This window comes from Siniperca chuatsi, linkage group LG8 (assembly GCF_020085105.1).
Source record: "Siniperca chuatsi isolate FFG_IHB_CAS linkage group LG8, ASM2008510v1, whole genome shotgun sequence".
NCBI classification, from domain to species: Eukaryota; Metazoa; Chordata; class Actinopteri; order Centrarchiformes; family Sinipercidae; genus Siniperca; species Siniperca chuatsi.
The window spans coordinates 490,001-507,172 of NC_058049.1; the positions used below are offsets into that span (position 1 = coordinate 490,001).

General features: G+C 46.4%; 1 protein-coding gene across 1 annotated transcript in view; it reads right to left on the reverse strand.

The window, feature by feature from the left end:
* stard15 (StAR-related lipid transfer (START) domain containing 15) overlaps window positions 1-16,675 on the reverse strand; it is an 18,333-nt gene extending 1,658 nt beyond the window's left edge. Inside the window, exons 1-6 of the mRNA XM_044205915.1 lie at window positions 16,324-16,675; window positions 2,229-2,376; window positions 1,938-2,041; window positions 1,193-1,310; window positions 900-952; window positions 1-773 (exon numbers count right to left, since the gene is read on the reverse strand). The exon at window positions 1-773 is cut by the window's left edge and continues 1,658 nt beyond it. Coding sequence (XP_044061850.1) covers window positions 558-773; window positions 900-952; window positions 1,193-1,310; window positions 1,938-2,041; window positions 2,229-2,376; window positions 16,324-16,470 — 786 coding nt within the window. The 5' untranslated portion in view covers window positions 16,471-16,675 and the 3' untranslated portion in view covers window positions 1-557. The remainder of the gene's footprint in view (window positions 774-899; window positions 953-1,192; window positions 1,311-1,937; window positions 2,042-2,228; window positions 2,377-16,323) is intronic.
* Between the last annotated feature and the right edge of the window lie 497 nt (window positions 16,676-17,172).

Genomic DNA, 17,172 nt, shown 5'->3' on the forward strand with positions numbered 1-17,172 from the left:
CAAACACAACAAGCTAAGTGAAGGAATCGCTGCATTTTGTGGCCGTTAATCAATGAATCGAGAAAGTAATCGTTAGCTGCAGCCCTGTTCCGTCACATGTACTTTTATTGCTACAAAAAAGAATGACATTTTTAAAACAAAGTCAAAAATAACCTTATTAGTTCATGCTGTTTAGTGACCTCACTCAATTCCCAGTGTAACTCCACCCACCTTTAACCTGAGCAGGTCACCTGAAAACACCTGTGAGGATGCGCAGAGACTTTCATCATGACCGCCCTCTGGACCTCACCTGAACCAGGTGGCTTTAGTTTAGCCTAAACTGAACCAAATCTGAACCAGACTGAAGCCGAATAAGCCGTTAAACACTGAACACTTGCAGACGTCACTGAACCAAATCTGGAGTTGATGTGAAATAAAGAACAAACGTACGCGCAGATAAAAACAGTCAGAATCCTGCTGTAGTCTGGTCCGGCCGCCATCAGTCTGACAAACAAACAAACCAACAAACAGTAAATCAGACAGAAATAAATGGGGATGCTTTCGGTCTGCGTGGAAGTTTAAGTCTCTTCGTCGTCGCTGTGGTGCGTCTTCTCCTCGCTCAGGCCGCTCTCGTCGATGTTCTCCAGAGAGTCGGCTCGCTGCACCGTCAGCTCCGACACGTTGATGCACGGCAGCGTGTTCTGCTCCGGAAACATCCACGGCTTCAGGTTCGGGTTGTGCTTCCTCTTCCACTCGGGATACTTCAGAGACGCCTTGTAGATCTTCCTCATCGCCTGAGAGGAAGAAGACACAGTGAGACGATGATGAGGAGACAGGTGGTTTCTCTGGAGGGGAAAAACTACAAACTGCCGTCAGAAGAGGTTCATATTGATCTCATGTTTACAGAAGAATCATTTTACCTTTGGAGCCACAAACTGAGAGACTCTGTTCACCACCCACTTAGGTAACGAACCTGCAGACAGGGAGGACAAGACAGGACGCTGCTGAGTGTGTGACGTCTTGTACTCATGAAAGGGAGGACATCTTTAGAAAAAGGGCACTCATTTTGGAAAGTGAGCATTTTGTCTGGACCTCACTTCTTTAACGGCAGTTTGAGGGATCAGAGTTGTGTTCAGAGTTAAACAACACGTGATGCCGTCAGAATAAATGTTCTGCAGCTGCATTCATGTAGCAGTGAGTTTTACTGTCTCACCTTTGGGGTCCACCTGGGTCAGGTAGTACAGGGTGGAGCAGTTGGCTCCGTTGGACTGGATCAGGTATCCGGTCAGCAGGGACACGGCTCGGACGTAGTCCTTCTTAGGAGGATGTTGCTGAGGAGACACGCAGAGAAGAACGGTTAGTTCACATTGTTCAGTACTCTCGGTAATCTTCTCTCACTCCAAACCAAAACTCACAAACACAGTCCTGCAGCATTCTTTATTGCAACCTCATTTGCATATCAGGTGACCAAATGTGGAGTCGCGACCCCCGAGGCTGGAAAAGGATTCTTTAGATCAGTAGTCCCCAAAACGTTTCAACCCCTGCATCCTGTCCAAGTGATCTTTGCTGGACAAGAGACGTGTTTTAGATACAGACAGCGTCCTCTCGCCACAAAAAGCCGCAAGCCAAGAACCTCCCAGTCTGATTCGAGTTCTGCTTCTGGTTCTGCTTCTGGTTCCGGCGCCACAGACTGTATTGTAGGCCGACATATTTAAAGTGACAAATCTTTCCATCACCGCTCAGCTCTTTCTTTAATGTGGTGATTTCAGTGTTTACTGCTTATTTTTTCCATTCTGATACATAAAAATGTGGTTAATGCAAATAAAACATAAATCTTGTGGCACCCTCAGCCTTAAGGCACCCCAGGGTCCCACCGCACCCCCTTTGGGAACAACTGACTTAGATGGTAACAAACCAGCTTTTATTGACTTTATTTCGGTAACCACCAACCAACTCACCGGGTGTTTGACGGAGTAGTTGATGATCAGGTAGTCGCTGCCGAGAGGAAGCCAAGATCTCATCGTCACAAAGTCTCTGTTCTTCAGAGGGCTCGGACATTTCCCTTCAAGCAACACACAGACAGACCAACTCAGGAAACACATTCGGCTGGACAAGTAAACGCAGAGTGGGACTAGAAATCCAATGTTGAAAAGTGATTTAGCGAAAGGTCACGAGATGCTAACTGAGGGAGCTTCAGGTCACATCACACAGTCAAATCAGGTGTTACTGAGAAGCAGAGATGAACCTACAGGAGTAATATCCGATGTCGGCGTTGGCGGTCAGCCTGCCGATGTCATACGTGTCGATCATGTTGGTGTCCCACTTCCTGCGGTAGCTGGTGTCATGGAGGACGTCGTACAGCGTCTCTGCCGTCACGTCCTTACACACTATCCTCATCTGAGACACAAACACAGAGAGAATAACACTCACTCGCTTGTTCCAGGCCTTTCAACTGCATGGTCTTCATCAGCAGGTTCACATTTGAATTGCCCGTGATTCCCAGCAGTTTAAGGACGTTTCATTCTTGATCTTGGAAACAGCAGATTAATCTCAACTCAGGGTCCGCTTACTGTGACCGCATCACATGGCTTGAATCAGCAGTGATCATATTAACAGATAATCGTCATATTATTCTCCGTCAGTGCGGAGCTATGAGAGGTGGAGGAGTTAATCCTGCATGCAGATCAGAAACCTGTTGAATACAATGATGCTGAATAACCAGTAAACACCTTTTCACTGATACGATCTGAAGCAGGATGTTCGAGCGCGTCAGAACACGCTCGCCGATTCAGATCATCTGCACTCGCATCAGAAGAAGCTCAGTGAATCAGCTGAGAGCTGACCTTTGTGTCCTGACTTTGTGTTTGTGGAGAGAAGTCGGAGGTCTTCTCATTCACTTCAATACAGTCAGAGTGAAGACGTGGTGTCCTCACGAATGCTGTCTAATACTTTCTGCCTGTCTTGAGACTTTAGTTACAGAACTCTGTGAACTCATAAATTCACGTTATATGAAAAAGTCTAAAAACATTTTATAAATGGACGTGCAGCTTTTAAAAGAAATGGTGTAGTGTGTGTGTATACATATATATTTACACAGTATAGTGTTTATTAATTAGAGACCTTGAGCAGGAGTTCACTAATTCTCATCTATTCTCCCAGAGCAGGAGAATATATTACATCACATTATTATAAACCCATTTCTGAACGTTCAGAAGCTGCTAATACTTTTCACTGCAACTCATGTGAGATAATGACAGTCAGTGTGACGAGGTCAGGAGGATTGAATGTCTGCGCTGTCGAACTGCAGAGGATTTTTATGGAGCGTTAAATGGTGTTTCTGAGAGTCACCATCCAGAGAGGATCCAGAGTTAGAAATGTAGGATGTGTTGTGTAATATCTGAAGCTCAGAGTCCTTCGTCCTTCAGTCTGCAGACGCAGTGAGACCTGGTGGTTCAGAGCTGACTTTATTTTTCTCACTTGGCTTAATTACTCTCTGTACTTTCCTCTCATTTCCTGTTTTGTACTCTTTAGCAGGGAAACAAAACTCAGTTCTGAGACAGTTGTTAGAGTTTAGTTAGTTGTGGTATAAACTGTTGAGCTCTGCTCGGTCCCCCGTCCTCGCCCCTCACCCTCTCTCCTCCCTCCCCCGAGCCGAGGAGGTACAGCGGGTCGTCCACTGATCACAGGGCTGGCGGTTCGATGCCCACCTCCTCCTGTCCACATGTTGAAGTGTCCTTGGGCAAGACCCTGAACCCCATTGCTCCCGATGGTTGGCCAGCACCCTGCAGCTCGCTGCCATCGGTGTGTGAGGGTGAACGTGTAAAGCGCTTTGGATAAAAGCGTTATATAAACGCAGTCATTTACCATTTACCCCTTAACAAAGCATTGATTTATTCTTTGGTCTTTCAATGTACAATTATTTTGTTGGGCAAACAAGCTGTCAATCAACAAAACAAGAAATGTACATTGCCCATTAATACCTGCTCCAACAAATGAAAATGTTCAGAATAAAAAAACTAAAAAAAACTGTAATAACAAAAGACCCTGCAGACCCTGTCATTCCCCACCTGTCCACCAGAGGTCCTGAACCAGTCACCTGACCCTGTTCCTCGCTGCACACCTGCTGCTCGTTCTCTCGCCAACTCACACCTGCAGCTTCTTGGAGCTTTTTAAGGAATATTAGTCTGTTCTGACATGTTTTTCTTTTAATGGAAAGGTTGATAAGTTATTTCAGGTTGAGGTTTGATTTTATATCAGCTGTGCTTCTGACAGCTGTTTTCAACTGGATTATTTGTTTCAGAAGTGAACTATGTGGTAAAAATAACAATAATAATGCAGAGATTTGTTACTTTTCTGGATGGACTGACTTTGTTTTCCTGTTGTGTGAACTTTGTTCCCTCTAAACTGCCCGTAGGTGTGAATGTGAGCTTGAATGGGTGTCTATGTGTCAGCCCTGTGATTGACTGGCGACCTGTCCAGGTGTACCGCGCCTCTCACCCAATGTCAGCTGGGTTCAGGACAGAAAAGCTTCACTTTCCCGGCTCAGATCTTATCAGGCAGTCTGGGATTTCAGAGGTCAACCTTCAGGTCAGCAGAGAACCGGCAGCCCTCTGACAGCAGACAGCATACTCTGACCTCTGACAACATATCCCATGAGTCTTAGCAAAGGAAGCACTATGGAAACCACAACATCTTGTTTAATCATCTTGAGATGTGGGTCAACATCTCTGATACTGTGTTATTCTGGTTTAAATACGGCCTCAACCACAAACGTCTCAGTTTCTGTGGGAAATGCTTCATCCTGTACTGCCCATCTCAGCTGTGGTGTTCCACCAGGCTCCGTTTTAGGTCCTCTATTGTTTTCTCTTGGGGACATTATTTGTAAAACATATCATCACTAATAACCTCTGTCAATAAGTGACACCCTGTAGCTTGAATCTGAGCTCAGTTTAATGCTCAAGTCAAGAAGGCTGTACAGTCTTGATCCAAAATTTGGTCTTGGAGAAAGTTCTCCATGCTTTTATCTCTTCCTGTTTGGACGTCTGTAACTCCATCTATTCCTGCTCAATCCAGACCTCGTATGATCCGTATCGCAACCTGCTGAATGTCTGCTGTATTCTGACTGTATTTTGTCATATATTTGTCCCATTTCTGCTGCACTTTGACCACCTTTATATATATATATATATATATGTATATATATATATATATATATATATATATATATATATATATATATATATAAAACTAAAGAAGCAACCCTGGCATAACAAGAAACCAGGACCCCATAAATAGTATTTGAAGTTTTGTGTGTACATTTTCTTGCCTTCAGGTATCTTCAAAAGAAATTTGTGTTTAAACTTTTGCCAGCAAATGCTATAATTTTCCTCCATGTTCCGGCAACGTAGAGGAGACTTGTCCACAGGATTTCAACCAAACATGCTTGTTTTTAGAGGTCTTGCTAACAGACAGACAGACAGGTTGAAAACAGACCTTCCCTCCTGCCTGTCAGAGTTTCGGACGTCATGTGAGACGGCTGCTTATTGTAGGACGTCACTTTTTTCCACTGCTGTAATCTTACAGGAGCGTTGGGCTCGACTGAGCTGCAGTCATCAGATATTGTGATGGTCAACACTGTAAAACGCTCCGTGTAACTCAATCAGCACGGCTCTGCTGCTGCGTTAATCATTCATAAAGTCCTGAGCTTCATGTCTTTGTCTGTCTGTCACTCACCAGCAGTCTCTACGTCTGTTCCTCCCTCAGTCCGTCTCATTTCTGTGTGAAATGTTTCAGTAAAGAACGTTGAGGCTGTGACCTGCAGCTAGCATTGAGTTTCAGTCACAAACTGTTCCAGTCAAGCCTATTTTATTGACTTTATATAATTCATCATCAAAACACAAGGTGAAAGAATGTGACACTGATTATATAACAGGCCAACGTAAAAAAACAACATAAAACAAAAAAAACAAACCCTTTCCATCTTCAGAAGACATTTTTAGCGTAGCTTAGCACAAAGACTGGAAGCAGGGGGAAACTGCTAGCTTAGCTTCTTTAAACGAGAAGAAATCCATCTTCCAACAACTCCAAGTCTGTCAGATTTACATGTTGTATCTTGTTATCTAACCAACTAGCGAGCGGTCCATCCTGTAGTCAGCTGGTTTTGTTGACGGGGGAGAACTCCACTATGAGTTCAGGATTTTAGAGATGCTGTGTTCGGTCACTGCACCCAGCGGTTGTTGGTCAACAAATAGCTCCAATGCTAACTGCTGCTAAAACCACAATATCTCCTTTCTTACATTTCTATTTCTCCACCTGTTCAATAAACAACATACTGTACCAGGTAATACAACTAGCAGTACTAATAGCTGGCTAAATGTTTGTAATGCTAACATTATCAGATCGTAATAGTATACCTGTTAAATGCCACAACACAAGCTAATACTGCTGAGTGAGTGGTGCTGTAATTTAGCACTGAGCTTAGTAGCTGTGAACTCAGTGCTACATGCTAACAGGTGTGGGGTCTCTGCTTTTCACTGAACTTCAAAACGCTGAACGTGAGCTAATGCTACACAGCCTCAGCCTCGCCTAGGCATGAAAATACACACGTGTATGAAGGTGTAGTACCAGCAGGGGGCGATAATGACGGGAGCAAAGCACGAACTTAGTATAAGAGCATCAAAGTCTGCATAGAGAGGAGGTCGGGGTGATAGTTTTATGGAAGTTATTTTTAACCCAAACCAGGATCTTTCCCTAAACCTGACCAAGTAGTTTTGGGGCCTAAACATAACCGAACTGCGACTGTCACCTGAAATGTTTCTCAGCAAGCTTTATTTTGAAACCGGACGTTGCATATTTATTATTGCTAACTTGAACACGGAATGAAAACGTGTTGAAAACGTGACGCTGCCACGGTGGACTGGCGGACGCATTACGTGACACCGGGCTGCGTACTGTTAGCTTTCTAGCTGAACGGTGTGAGGTTATTAGCAACTGAAGACTAACGTTTTTTTGGATTGTTACTTCCTCCTCATTGTTGATAATAGCATGACTGTCATGCCCGGCTGTCTCTGCACAATCTCTGAGGGATCCAGTTTTTAGTGATTATCGGGGTTGAAAACTAATTTTCAGCACATTTTGTCTGATGGAGCTAGGCTAGCAGTTTCCTCCTGCTTCTGTTCTTTGTGCTAAGCTAGGCTAAACATGTTTCAGTACTGGACACACAGAGATGAAACTGACATCCATCTTTTTATCTGCCTCCGAGGAGCACATTTTCGACCTCAGTCTGCGATGTTGTCGGGTTCTTTAATCAGCACCTGTGCACAGGTAAAACATTTCTTCTTGTTAATCTCTGGTTCTCCTCTGCCGGGTTCAGACCGAGATGTCGTCAGCTCCAGAGGAGAGTTCAATTATTCATATGTGAGAAGAAGCGCCTCGCTGCTCCCGAAAGACTTCCTGAATTATTAACAGGAGTCATCATCATCCTCATCATCATCAGCTCTGCTTTTGCATCAGTGTGTGTGTTGTTCAGTAACGTACACACTCCTTCTCGCCACAGTGACTTCCTGTGGTCAGCCTCAGGTCAAACACTCTCTGACCTGAAGATCAGCTTCTCTGCTCTGCAGTAATTACACCTCCGTACACATGACAGAGAGCGTACCCGTCTGTCTTTTCTGTGTATTTATATTTTCGCTGATGGTTCACAAACCTGCTCCACTGTGGAGACACATCATTAAACTGCCTGTTAATTATGTTTTTCATGTTTCACAGTTTATAATATAATATAACATAAAACAAAGAAAAGCAGCAAATCCTCACGCTGGAGAAACCGACACCAGAGACTAATTAATGACTTCACTGATCAGATTTGTTGTGGATTGGTGCATCACCGTGTCCTGGTGGTCTGAAACCAAACTTATATTTCTGCATCCTTATGGTTTCGAGGGTCCACCATCTACCCAAGTCCGCAAGATGAGTCCGTGAGGGACTGCAGTCAGATGTCGGGCAGCTGCAGCCCTGGATACAGTACTACAGTATGCATCTGGACTTTGGTGGCTTGTGACACTTCTACTAAATCATTCCTGCCTTTTGACTTGGATTTTCTTGGTCTCAACGAGGGTCTAATTACCAGTTTCAGCCCTACTTTTCTCCATTTTGGTGAAGCAGAATAACACACAGAGAACTCACACTCGCTTCTGATGTCTTGAGTTTGTGATGTATGTCTTGCACGTACAGGAGGAATTAGCTGAACGCCGGCGTCCCGCCCACTGTTTAAGTGATTGAACCGATTGGTTTATCTCGCTGTCAGTCAACATGTCGATAGCTCTGCTTATAAGCAGAATGAGCATGAGGTTGTAACTCCTCCTTGTTATTATGATGATCCAATCAACATGCGAGCAATAAAGTTCTGCTTGATGGGTGAAAGGCTGTAAAGAGTTCACTGAATAGTTTATTGATTATGATGCTTTTGTAAATAATGCACATTCTAGGAGCTGACCTTTGACCCCATGAAGTCGGAAAGATTCGCGACATGTTTGATTTGAGTAAAACCTGAGTAAAAGATACTCTGATTAATCTTTGTTGTTTTATTTGATCATGTTATATTTATTGATTGTTGTGAGCTCATAGTTGCTGTCAGTTTCACCAAAAACCTCACAGACGTCACTGATTAGTTGTGTTACTGTTCTGTGATGAGACATCATATCTGACAACTTACAATTCTGATATTATGTAACACTGAACGGGTTAATAGCAAAAGTCTATATATGTATGAAGACAAGCAGTCCACAGAGTGAGTCTGTCAGCAGAGCAGCTGGCTGTCGTCGTCGTGCGTCTGTAGTTTCTTCCAGATGGAGGTCAGTGTGACATCAAACGTCTCGACTCCAAAACCTCCAAAACGCTCGGAATCACATCATTTAGCTCAACTAACTGTTAGCGGGCTAACTAGGCTAATATAGCAAACATACAGACGCTAACCAACCAGGAAGTGTGTCCCGCTGCAGCCCCACTAACGTCCACTAGATGACGCAGTGATACAACTCTGACTGTGTTGAAGTGAAAAACAAAAACTTCTCTCTACAGTCTACAAACTTTTTCCATGATTTAACTTCTGATAATGTGTCTTGAAATTAAATTTTCAATATATTAAAGCTGCATTAATAGATTTTCGAACAGTCAACGAGCAAATACACACAAAGTCTCCACCTCCAGCAGTTACGGAGCAACATGATCCTCCATCAGGAGTCGTGTCACCTGATGAATGTCAGTCCAATATATCTGGAGGTTTTTGGTCTCAACCAACTCGTGAGGGAAACATCTGCTAAATCAGTGATGTCAGTGATGATGCAAAATGAAGAAACTACTGAGCGGCCCACAAGCTGACAGGATACAAATGTGCAAAACCAGTTTCACGTGTAAAAATGGATTCACAAATGCGTAAATATCACTTTACATGTATTTGTTGTGGTGAAACTAGTTACATTTGTAAAACCTATATAATTTCTGTGTGAAATTAAAATACGTCTTTACAGAGTAAGTATCAATCTGTATTGTTGTGGATATGACTTTACACAACACAAATACACAAATACATGTTTGTGCATAGTGAAATATTTGTGGGTCATGGTGCTCATTTGTGGATTGTCTTCTGTGGGTTACAACTAATAAAGTCTAATTAAAAACTTCCATAAAACGCTCAGTTGGTGACAATTCTCGTCATTCTACATTACACAGAGACAACTGATTTAATATTAATATAAAATATTGATAAACGCAGCTTTGAGGCTTAAAAAGAAGTATGTTTGTGAGCATGTTTGCCTTGATTGACAGGTGTCTCAGCCTATCAGCAGCTGTACATTAATGCTCCCTAAAGACACACTTACAGTCTCCCTTAATGTGAATGCCCACACAGTGTCGAATGCTTTCCTGGTTGCTCCTCTTCAGGTTCCCAACAAGTCAACGTCTAAAGTTACTCAAAAGGTTTAACAGCCATATTTATCTCCTGTTGAAGGTGAAACATGAATCTCCACAGTAAGGAGCACCTTCAGCGGAAGACTCATCCCCCCACAATGCACCACAGAGCGCCACAGGAAGTCATTCCTGCCTGTGGCCATCAGACTCTTTAACTCCTCCCTCTAAGTGTCAGTCTGTATGACCCGAAGTTACTAAACTGTGATCATTAACATCTCTGCCATAATTAATAATAATTGTGCAATATTCTGTGTACAACTCCCGTGCAATATTAGTTTTCCCTTGTTAGTACTGATGTACTTCACACCTCTATATATACAGTGTATATACAGTGTATATACAGTGTATATAGTATGGTTAGTGTTGTATTTGCGTGTTTACTACAAAGAGCATCGGGCTTTACTATCTTATTTATTAAATGATGTTCTATTCAACTGTCATTTTAGAAATACAGTACAGATTGAATCATTTTTAACACGATAAACTGCGTGGTGTCTGCAGGTATTCCTGTCAGCAACAGAGCAGCCTGCATTAAGACGCTCTGCGACGCTGGCTGCTGCTGGTTAGCTCGGAGCTCTGAGGGTAAAACCTGTCGTCTCTCCTCGAATCTGCACTTCAGGAAGAAAATCAGCCTGAAACATCAAAGTGAGGGGAAACTGTGGAAATTACGCTCTTGGCCGCAGCTACAATAGTTCAATGCTTCCCCTGAAGTGGAGGCAAAGTAAGTCTCCAGACTGGAAATACTCCAGTAAAGTGACAGAACCTGTAAACTTGAAGTGAACTGGTTTCTGTTCATGTCTCAGTGCTCTCCCTGTTGAAACGTCTCGCAGCTCTGCTGTCGGTTGAACGCCTCTCCACCTCCGTCCTCGGGTTTCCAGCCGTAACGTTTTCCTTTCCGCTCTGAATTTTTCAGCACGCTGACGCTGAGCGGTGGTTTGTCTTTCCTCTGCAGGAGGCAGCCGGGCCACCAGGCTACAGGCTGAGAGCAGAGGGCCGCCGGGCTACAGGCTGAGAGCAGAGGCCCACCGGGCTACAGGCTGAGAGCAGAGGGCTACAGACTGAGAGCAGAGGGCTACAGACTGAAAGAAGAGGGCCACCGGGCTACAAGCTGAGAGCAGAGGGCTGCTGGGCCGCCAGGCTACAGGCTGAGAGCAGAGGGCTACAAACTGAGAGCAGAGGGCCACCGGGCTACAGGCTGAGAGCAGAGGGCTACAGACTGAAAGAAGAGGGCTACAGACTGAGAGCAGAGGGCTGCTGGGCCGCCAGGCTACAGGCTGAGAGCAGAGGGCTACAAACTGAGAGCAGAGGGCTACAGACTGAGAGCAGAGGGCCACCGGGCTAAAGGCTAAGAGCAGAGGGCTACAAACTGAGAGCAGAGGGCCACCGGGCTACAGGGTGAGAGCAGAGGGCTACAGACTGAGAGCAGAGGGCCACCGGGCTACAGGCTGAGAGCAGAGGGCTACAGACTGAGAGCAGAGGGCTACAGACTGAAAGAAGAGGGCCACCGGGCTACAAGCTGAGAGCAGAGGGCTGCTGGGCCGCCAGGCTACAGGCTGAGAGCAGAGGGCTACAAACTGAGAGCAGAGGGCCACCGGGCTACAGGCTGAGAGCAGAGGGCTACAGACTGAGAGCAGAGGGCTACAGACTGAAAGAAGAGGGCCACCGGGCTACAAGCTGAGAGCAGAGGGCTGCTGGGCCGCCAGGCTACAGGCTGAGAGCAGAGGGCTACAAACTGAGAGCAGAGGGCTACAGACTGAGAGCAGAGGGCCACCGGGCTAAAGGCTAAGAGCAGAGGGCTACAAACTGAGAGCAGAGGGCCACCGGGCTACAGGGTGAGAGCAGAGGGCTACAGACTGAGAGCAGAGGGCCACCGGGCTACAGGCTGAGAGCAGAGGGCTACAGACTGAAAGCAGAGGGCTACAGGCTGAGAGCAAAGGGCTACAGGCTGAGAGCAGAGGGCTACAAACTGAGAGCAGAGGGCTACAGACTGAGAGCAGAGGGCCACCGGGCTACAGGCTGAGAGCAGAGGGCTACAGACTGAGAGCAGAGGGTACAGACTGAGAGCAGAGGGCCACCGGGCTACAGGCTGAGAGCAGAGGGCTACAGACTGAAACCAGAGGGCCACCGGGCTAAAGGCTGAGAGCAGAGGGCTACAGACTGAGAGCAGAGGGCTACAGACTGAGAGCAGAGGGCCACCGGGCTACAGGCTGAGAGCAGAGGGCTACAGACTGAGAGCAGAGGGCCACCAGGCTGAGAGCAGAGGGCCACCGGGCTACAGGCTGAGAGCAGAGGGCTACAGACTGAGAGCAGAGGGCCACCGGGCTACAGGCTGAGAGCAGAGGGCTACAGACTGAAAGCAGAGGGCTACAGGCTGAGAGCAGAGGGCTACAAACTGAGAGCAGAGGGCTACAGACTGAGAGCAGAGGGCCACCGGGCTACAGGCTAAGAGCAGAGGGCTACAGACTGAGAGCAGAGGGCTACAGACTGAGAGCAGAGGGCCACCGGGCTACAGGCTGAGAGCAGAGGGCTACAGACTGAAAGCAGAGGGCCACCGGGCTACAGGCTGAGAGCAGAGGGCTACAGGCTGAGAGCAGAGGGCTACAGACTGAGAGCAGAGGGTCACCGGGCTACAGGCTGAGAGCAGAGGGCTACAGACTGAGAGCAGAGGGCCACTGGGCTAAAGGCTGAGAGCAGAGGGCTACAGACTGAGAGCAGAGGGCCACCAGGCTGAGAGCAGAGGGCCACTGGGCTAAAGGCTGAGAGCAGAGGGCTACAGACTGAGAGCAGAGGGCTACAGGCTGAGAGCAGAGGGCTACAGGCTGAGAGCAGAGGGCCACTGGGCTAAAGGCTGAGAGCAGAGGGCTACAGGCTGAAAGCAGAGGGCCACTGGGCTAAAGGCTGAGAGCAGAGGGCTACAGACTGAGAGCAGAGGGCCACTGGGCTAAAGGCTGAGAGCAGAGGGCTACAGCCTGAGAGCAGAGGGCTACAGACTGAGAGCAGAGGGCCGCCAGGCTGAGAGCAGAGGGCTACAGACTGAGAGCAGAGGGCTACAGACTGAGAGCAGAGGGCCACCAGGCTACAGACTGAGAGCAGAGGGCTACAGGCTGAGAGCAGAGGGCTACAGACTGAGAGCAGAGGGCCGCCAGGCTGAGAGCAGAGGGCTACAGACTGAAAGCAGAGGGCTACAGGCTGAGAGCAGAGGGCTACAAACTGAGAGCAGAGGGCTACAGACTGAGAGCAGAGGGCCACCGGGCTACAGGCTGAGAGCAGAGGGCTACAAACTGAGAGCAGAGGGCTACAGACTGAGAGCAGAGGGCCACCAGGCTACAGACTGAGAGCAGAGGGCTACAGACTGAGAGCAGAGGGCCACTGGGCTAAAGGCTGAGAGCAGAGGGCTACAGCCTGAGAGCAGAGGGCTACAGCCTGAGAGCAGAGGGCTACAGACTGAGAGCAGAGGGCCGCCAGGCTGAGAGCAGAGGGCTACAGACTGAGAGCAGAGGGCTACAGACTGAGAGCAGAGGGCCACCAGGCTACAGACTGAGAGCAGAGGGCTACAGACTGAGAGCAGAGGGCTACAGACTGAGAGCAGAGGGCCGCCGGGCTACAGGCTGAGAGCAGAGGGCTACAGACTGAGAGCAGAGGGCCGCCAGGCTGAGAGCAGAGGGCTACAGACTGAGAGCAGAGGGCTACAGACTGAGAGCAGAGGGCCACCAGGCTACAGACTGAGAGCAGAGGGCTACAGGCTGAGAGCAGAGGGCTACAGACTGAGAGCAGAGGGCCGCCAGGCTGAGAGCAGAGGGCTGCAGACTGAAAGCAGAGGGCTACAGGCTGAGAGCAGAGGGCTACAGACTGAAAGCAGAGGGCTACAGGCTGAGAGCAGAGGGCTACAAACTGAGAGCAGAGGGCTACAGACTGAGAGCAGAGGGCCACCGGGCTACAGGCTGAGAGCAGAGGGCTACAAACTGAGAGCAGAGGGCTACAGACTGAGAGCAGAGGGCCACCAGGCTACAGACTGAGAGCAGAGGGCTACAGACTGAGAGCAGAGGGCCACTGGGCTAAAGGCTGAGAGCAGAGGGCTACAGCCTGAGAGCAGAGGGCTACAGCCTGAGAGCAGAGGGCTACAGACTGAGAGCAGAGGGCCGCCAGGCTGAGAGCAGAGGGCTACAGACTGAGAGCAGAGGGCTACAGACTGAGAGCAGAGGGCCACCAGGCTACAGACTGAGAGCAGAGGGCTACAGACTGAGAGCAGAGGGCTACAGACTGAGAGCAGAGGGCCGCCGGGCTACAGGCTGAGAGCAGAGGGCTACAGACTGAAAGCAGAGGGCTACAGGCTGAGAGCAGAGGGCTACAGACTGAGAGCAGAGGGCCACCGGGCTACAGGCTGAGAGCAGAGGGCTACAAACTGAGAGCAGAGGGCTACAGACTGAGAGCAGAGGGCCACCAGGCTACAGACTGAGAGCAGAGGGCTACAGACTGAGAGCAGAGGGCCGCCGGGCCTCTGATCAGCTGTGATACATATAGCTCACAGAAACAGTCTGAGGTGCCACTGAGCAAGGCATCAACGCAACAACCTCACATATACAATCTACACGACAGTGTCTGCTCCAGTGTCTTCTGTCCTCTCTGTTCTGACACTGATGCTTGTCAGCTGTCATTATATTCACTGCTTTTATTGATAACTGTTACCATGGTGACAGGCAATGCAGTCGACACGAAAGACAATCAGTCAATAACTAAATAAACTTTATTCATGTAGCAGATTTTACAAAAAGCTTCACAAGTAGAGCTGCAACTAACAGTTATTTTTATTATCGCTGAATCCTCAATTGAATTAATCTGTTAATTGTTTGGTTTATAAAATAGTGAAACATGTCCGTCATAACCGACGGGACGTCTTCAAATGTCTTGTTTTGACCGACCAACAGTCCAGAGCCCAAAATATTCAGGTTACCATCATGTACGACCAGGACAAGAAGACAATCTTCACATTTGAGAAGCTGAAACCATTAAATGTCTTGTATTACATAGAAAAATTACTTAAACGATTAGTTAATTTTCTGTCCATTGATTAATTGATTAATTGACTAATCGTTGCAGCTCTACGATCAGCTACTATCTTTGTGTTTCTGTTTCACTGCAGCTGCTGTTCTTCACTGTTTACTCAGAGTAGATTTACACATCCGTAAGTGAAACAAGTTGAACGAGTTCTTGCAGAAAGATCTAAATATTGACTCTGACTCAGTGAAGGTGGAACTGTTGACTGAAGGGTTAAAGTGATTATATGGATTATCATAATAACGTCTGATCAAAATGCTCTTTGGTGACGATGTGAATCATTTGTTTGTTCACATTATTACATTTTCTAGATTTGAAGTTCCTATTTTCTCATATTTCTTAATGAATAAGTGAATATTTCTGTTTGTAACCGTGAATAAGTTCTGTTTGATGAGGAAGATTTGAATTTAAAATCACTACGAACTTTATTCCAAAGAGCAGTGTGTTTATGTGTGATGTATTCGGAGGTCTATGTACATGTGCATTATTACATATTAAGGTTTTTCGCACATGGCTGCTGTATTTATTTTTACATTTCTGTATTACAGCCCGTTAATATTGAACCTTTGTATTGAATGTTGAATGTTTATTATTATTTGAGTGTATAAAGGTTCACTGTGGAGCTTGGAAACAGAAGTTTGACGAAAAATAATTTTAACTTAATTCTTACATTGTTCCATACTTAGGTCACGTGACGACAACTGAGCCATCTCCATGACAACTGAACAAAAGCTAGACGGGAGATGTTGTTGAAAGCTCCAGAAAAAGCTAGTAAGTGGACCTTAAGTTAATATGTTGTAAAGCTATTTATGGAGTTTTTTACAGCTTTTAACATTTATTATAGTATCATTATAATATCACATTCTCGGGCTGCACCGAATGATCATTGTCATTTTCGATTAATCTAACGATTATTTTCTTAATTAATCTAATAACTGTTTTGCCATTAAAATGTCAAACATTGAAAAAAGCCTGTTATAATTTCCCAGAGTCTTATTTTATCCGACCAACAGTCCGAAACCCAAAGATATTCAGTTTACTTTTCTATAAAACAGAGAAAAACACAATGAAGACGCTGGAAACTGAAAACTGTTGCTTTAAAATGAATAAAAAGTTTGTTTGATTCATTTTCTGTCGATCAACTAACCGATTTATCGACTAATCATGTCTTTGCCTCCACTAAAGTCACCTGAAAGCTGGAGTTACATTTTACATCAAGAGTTAGAAAACCTTGTATCTCCAAAATGTCACAAACACTTTTAGACTTTATTTCATTGGTCCGACCCTCGTATCTCCCTTCGTCAGGATGATGCGCCTCCTCACCTTGAGTTTCTGGACGCTCCTGCTCTCCTCCTCCCGGCACCACACCGTCACTCCTGCCTTGTTGTAGCGGCTGATCCATCCGTCCGAGCTCAGACACTGATCTTTGAACGAAGAGAAGTCCGAGTCGTCCGGGATCTGCACCGGCATCTCAAACTACACCAGAAAACTAACGAAGACACAAAGAGAAGACCTGCAGCTCGGGTGGCGTCAGCCTGTGCAGGATCTAACTGGTTAAACTGGGTTTGATGGTGAAGTTCAGCTACAGGAGAAAGAAAGGCAGTGAGGAGTGAGAGATGACAGCAGCAGGTTTTATTCTCCGTCCTTCCTCTGACAGCTGAGCATCTCTGCTTCCTCCCTGCACAGATGGGACAGAAAGCACAGAGCGCTCACTCTGCCTCCACCTTCAGAGAAAACTCAGCACCTGGCAGAAGAGCCATCGGAGAAGGAGCGACAAAGTCCTTCCATCGTGGTTCCTGGTGTTTTCACAGTCCGGCAGCTTTTATCATCACAGAGTCAAACACATTCAGCGTCTGAAATAATATGTTTCACTTTTACGAGAGAAAAGTCTTTCAGGATGAGGACAAACACGTCAGAGCAGATCCGCTAACGTTAGCTTAGCCTCTGATAGCATCTGGGACCAGCTGGGTATGCTAGTCCTGAACCGCTGTCGTAACCGTGGCAAAATAACGAAGTTAGCTAACGATATGCTAACTATACCTTCGGAAGTACGACTGTCTTATAAACAACTAACTTGCAAATGTGATTTTAGGGAAACGTAATGCCGCCCGGATCGTATTTTCTATGAACACAATGAGGAAATGTTGTTAATGTATATCAGTAAAATGTTCA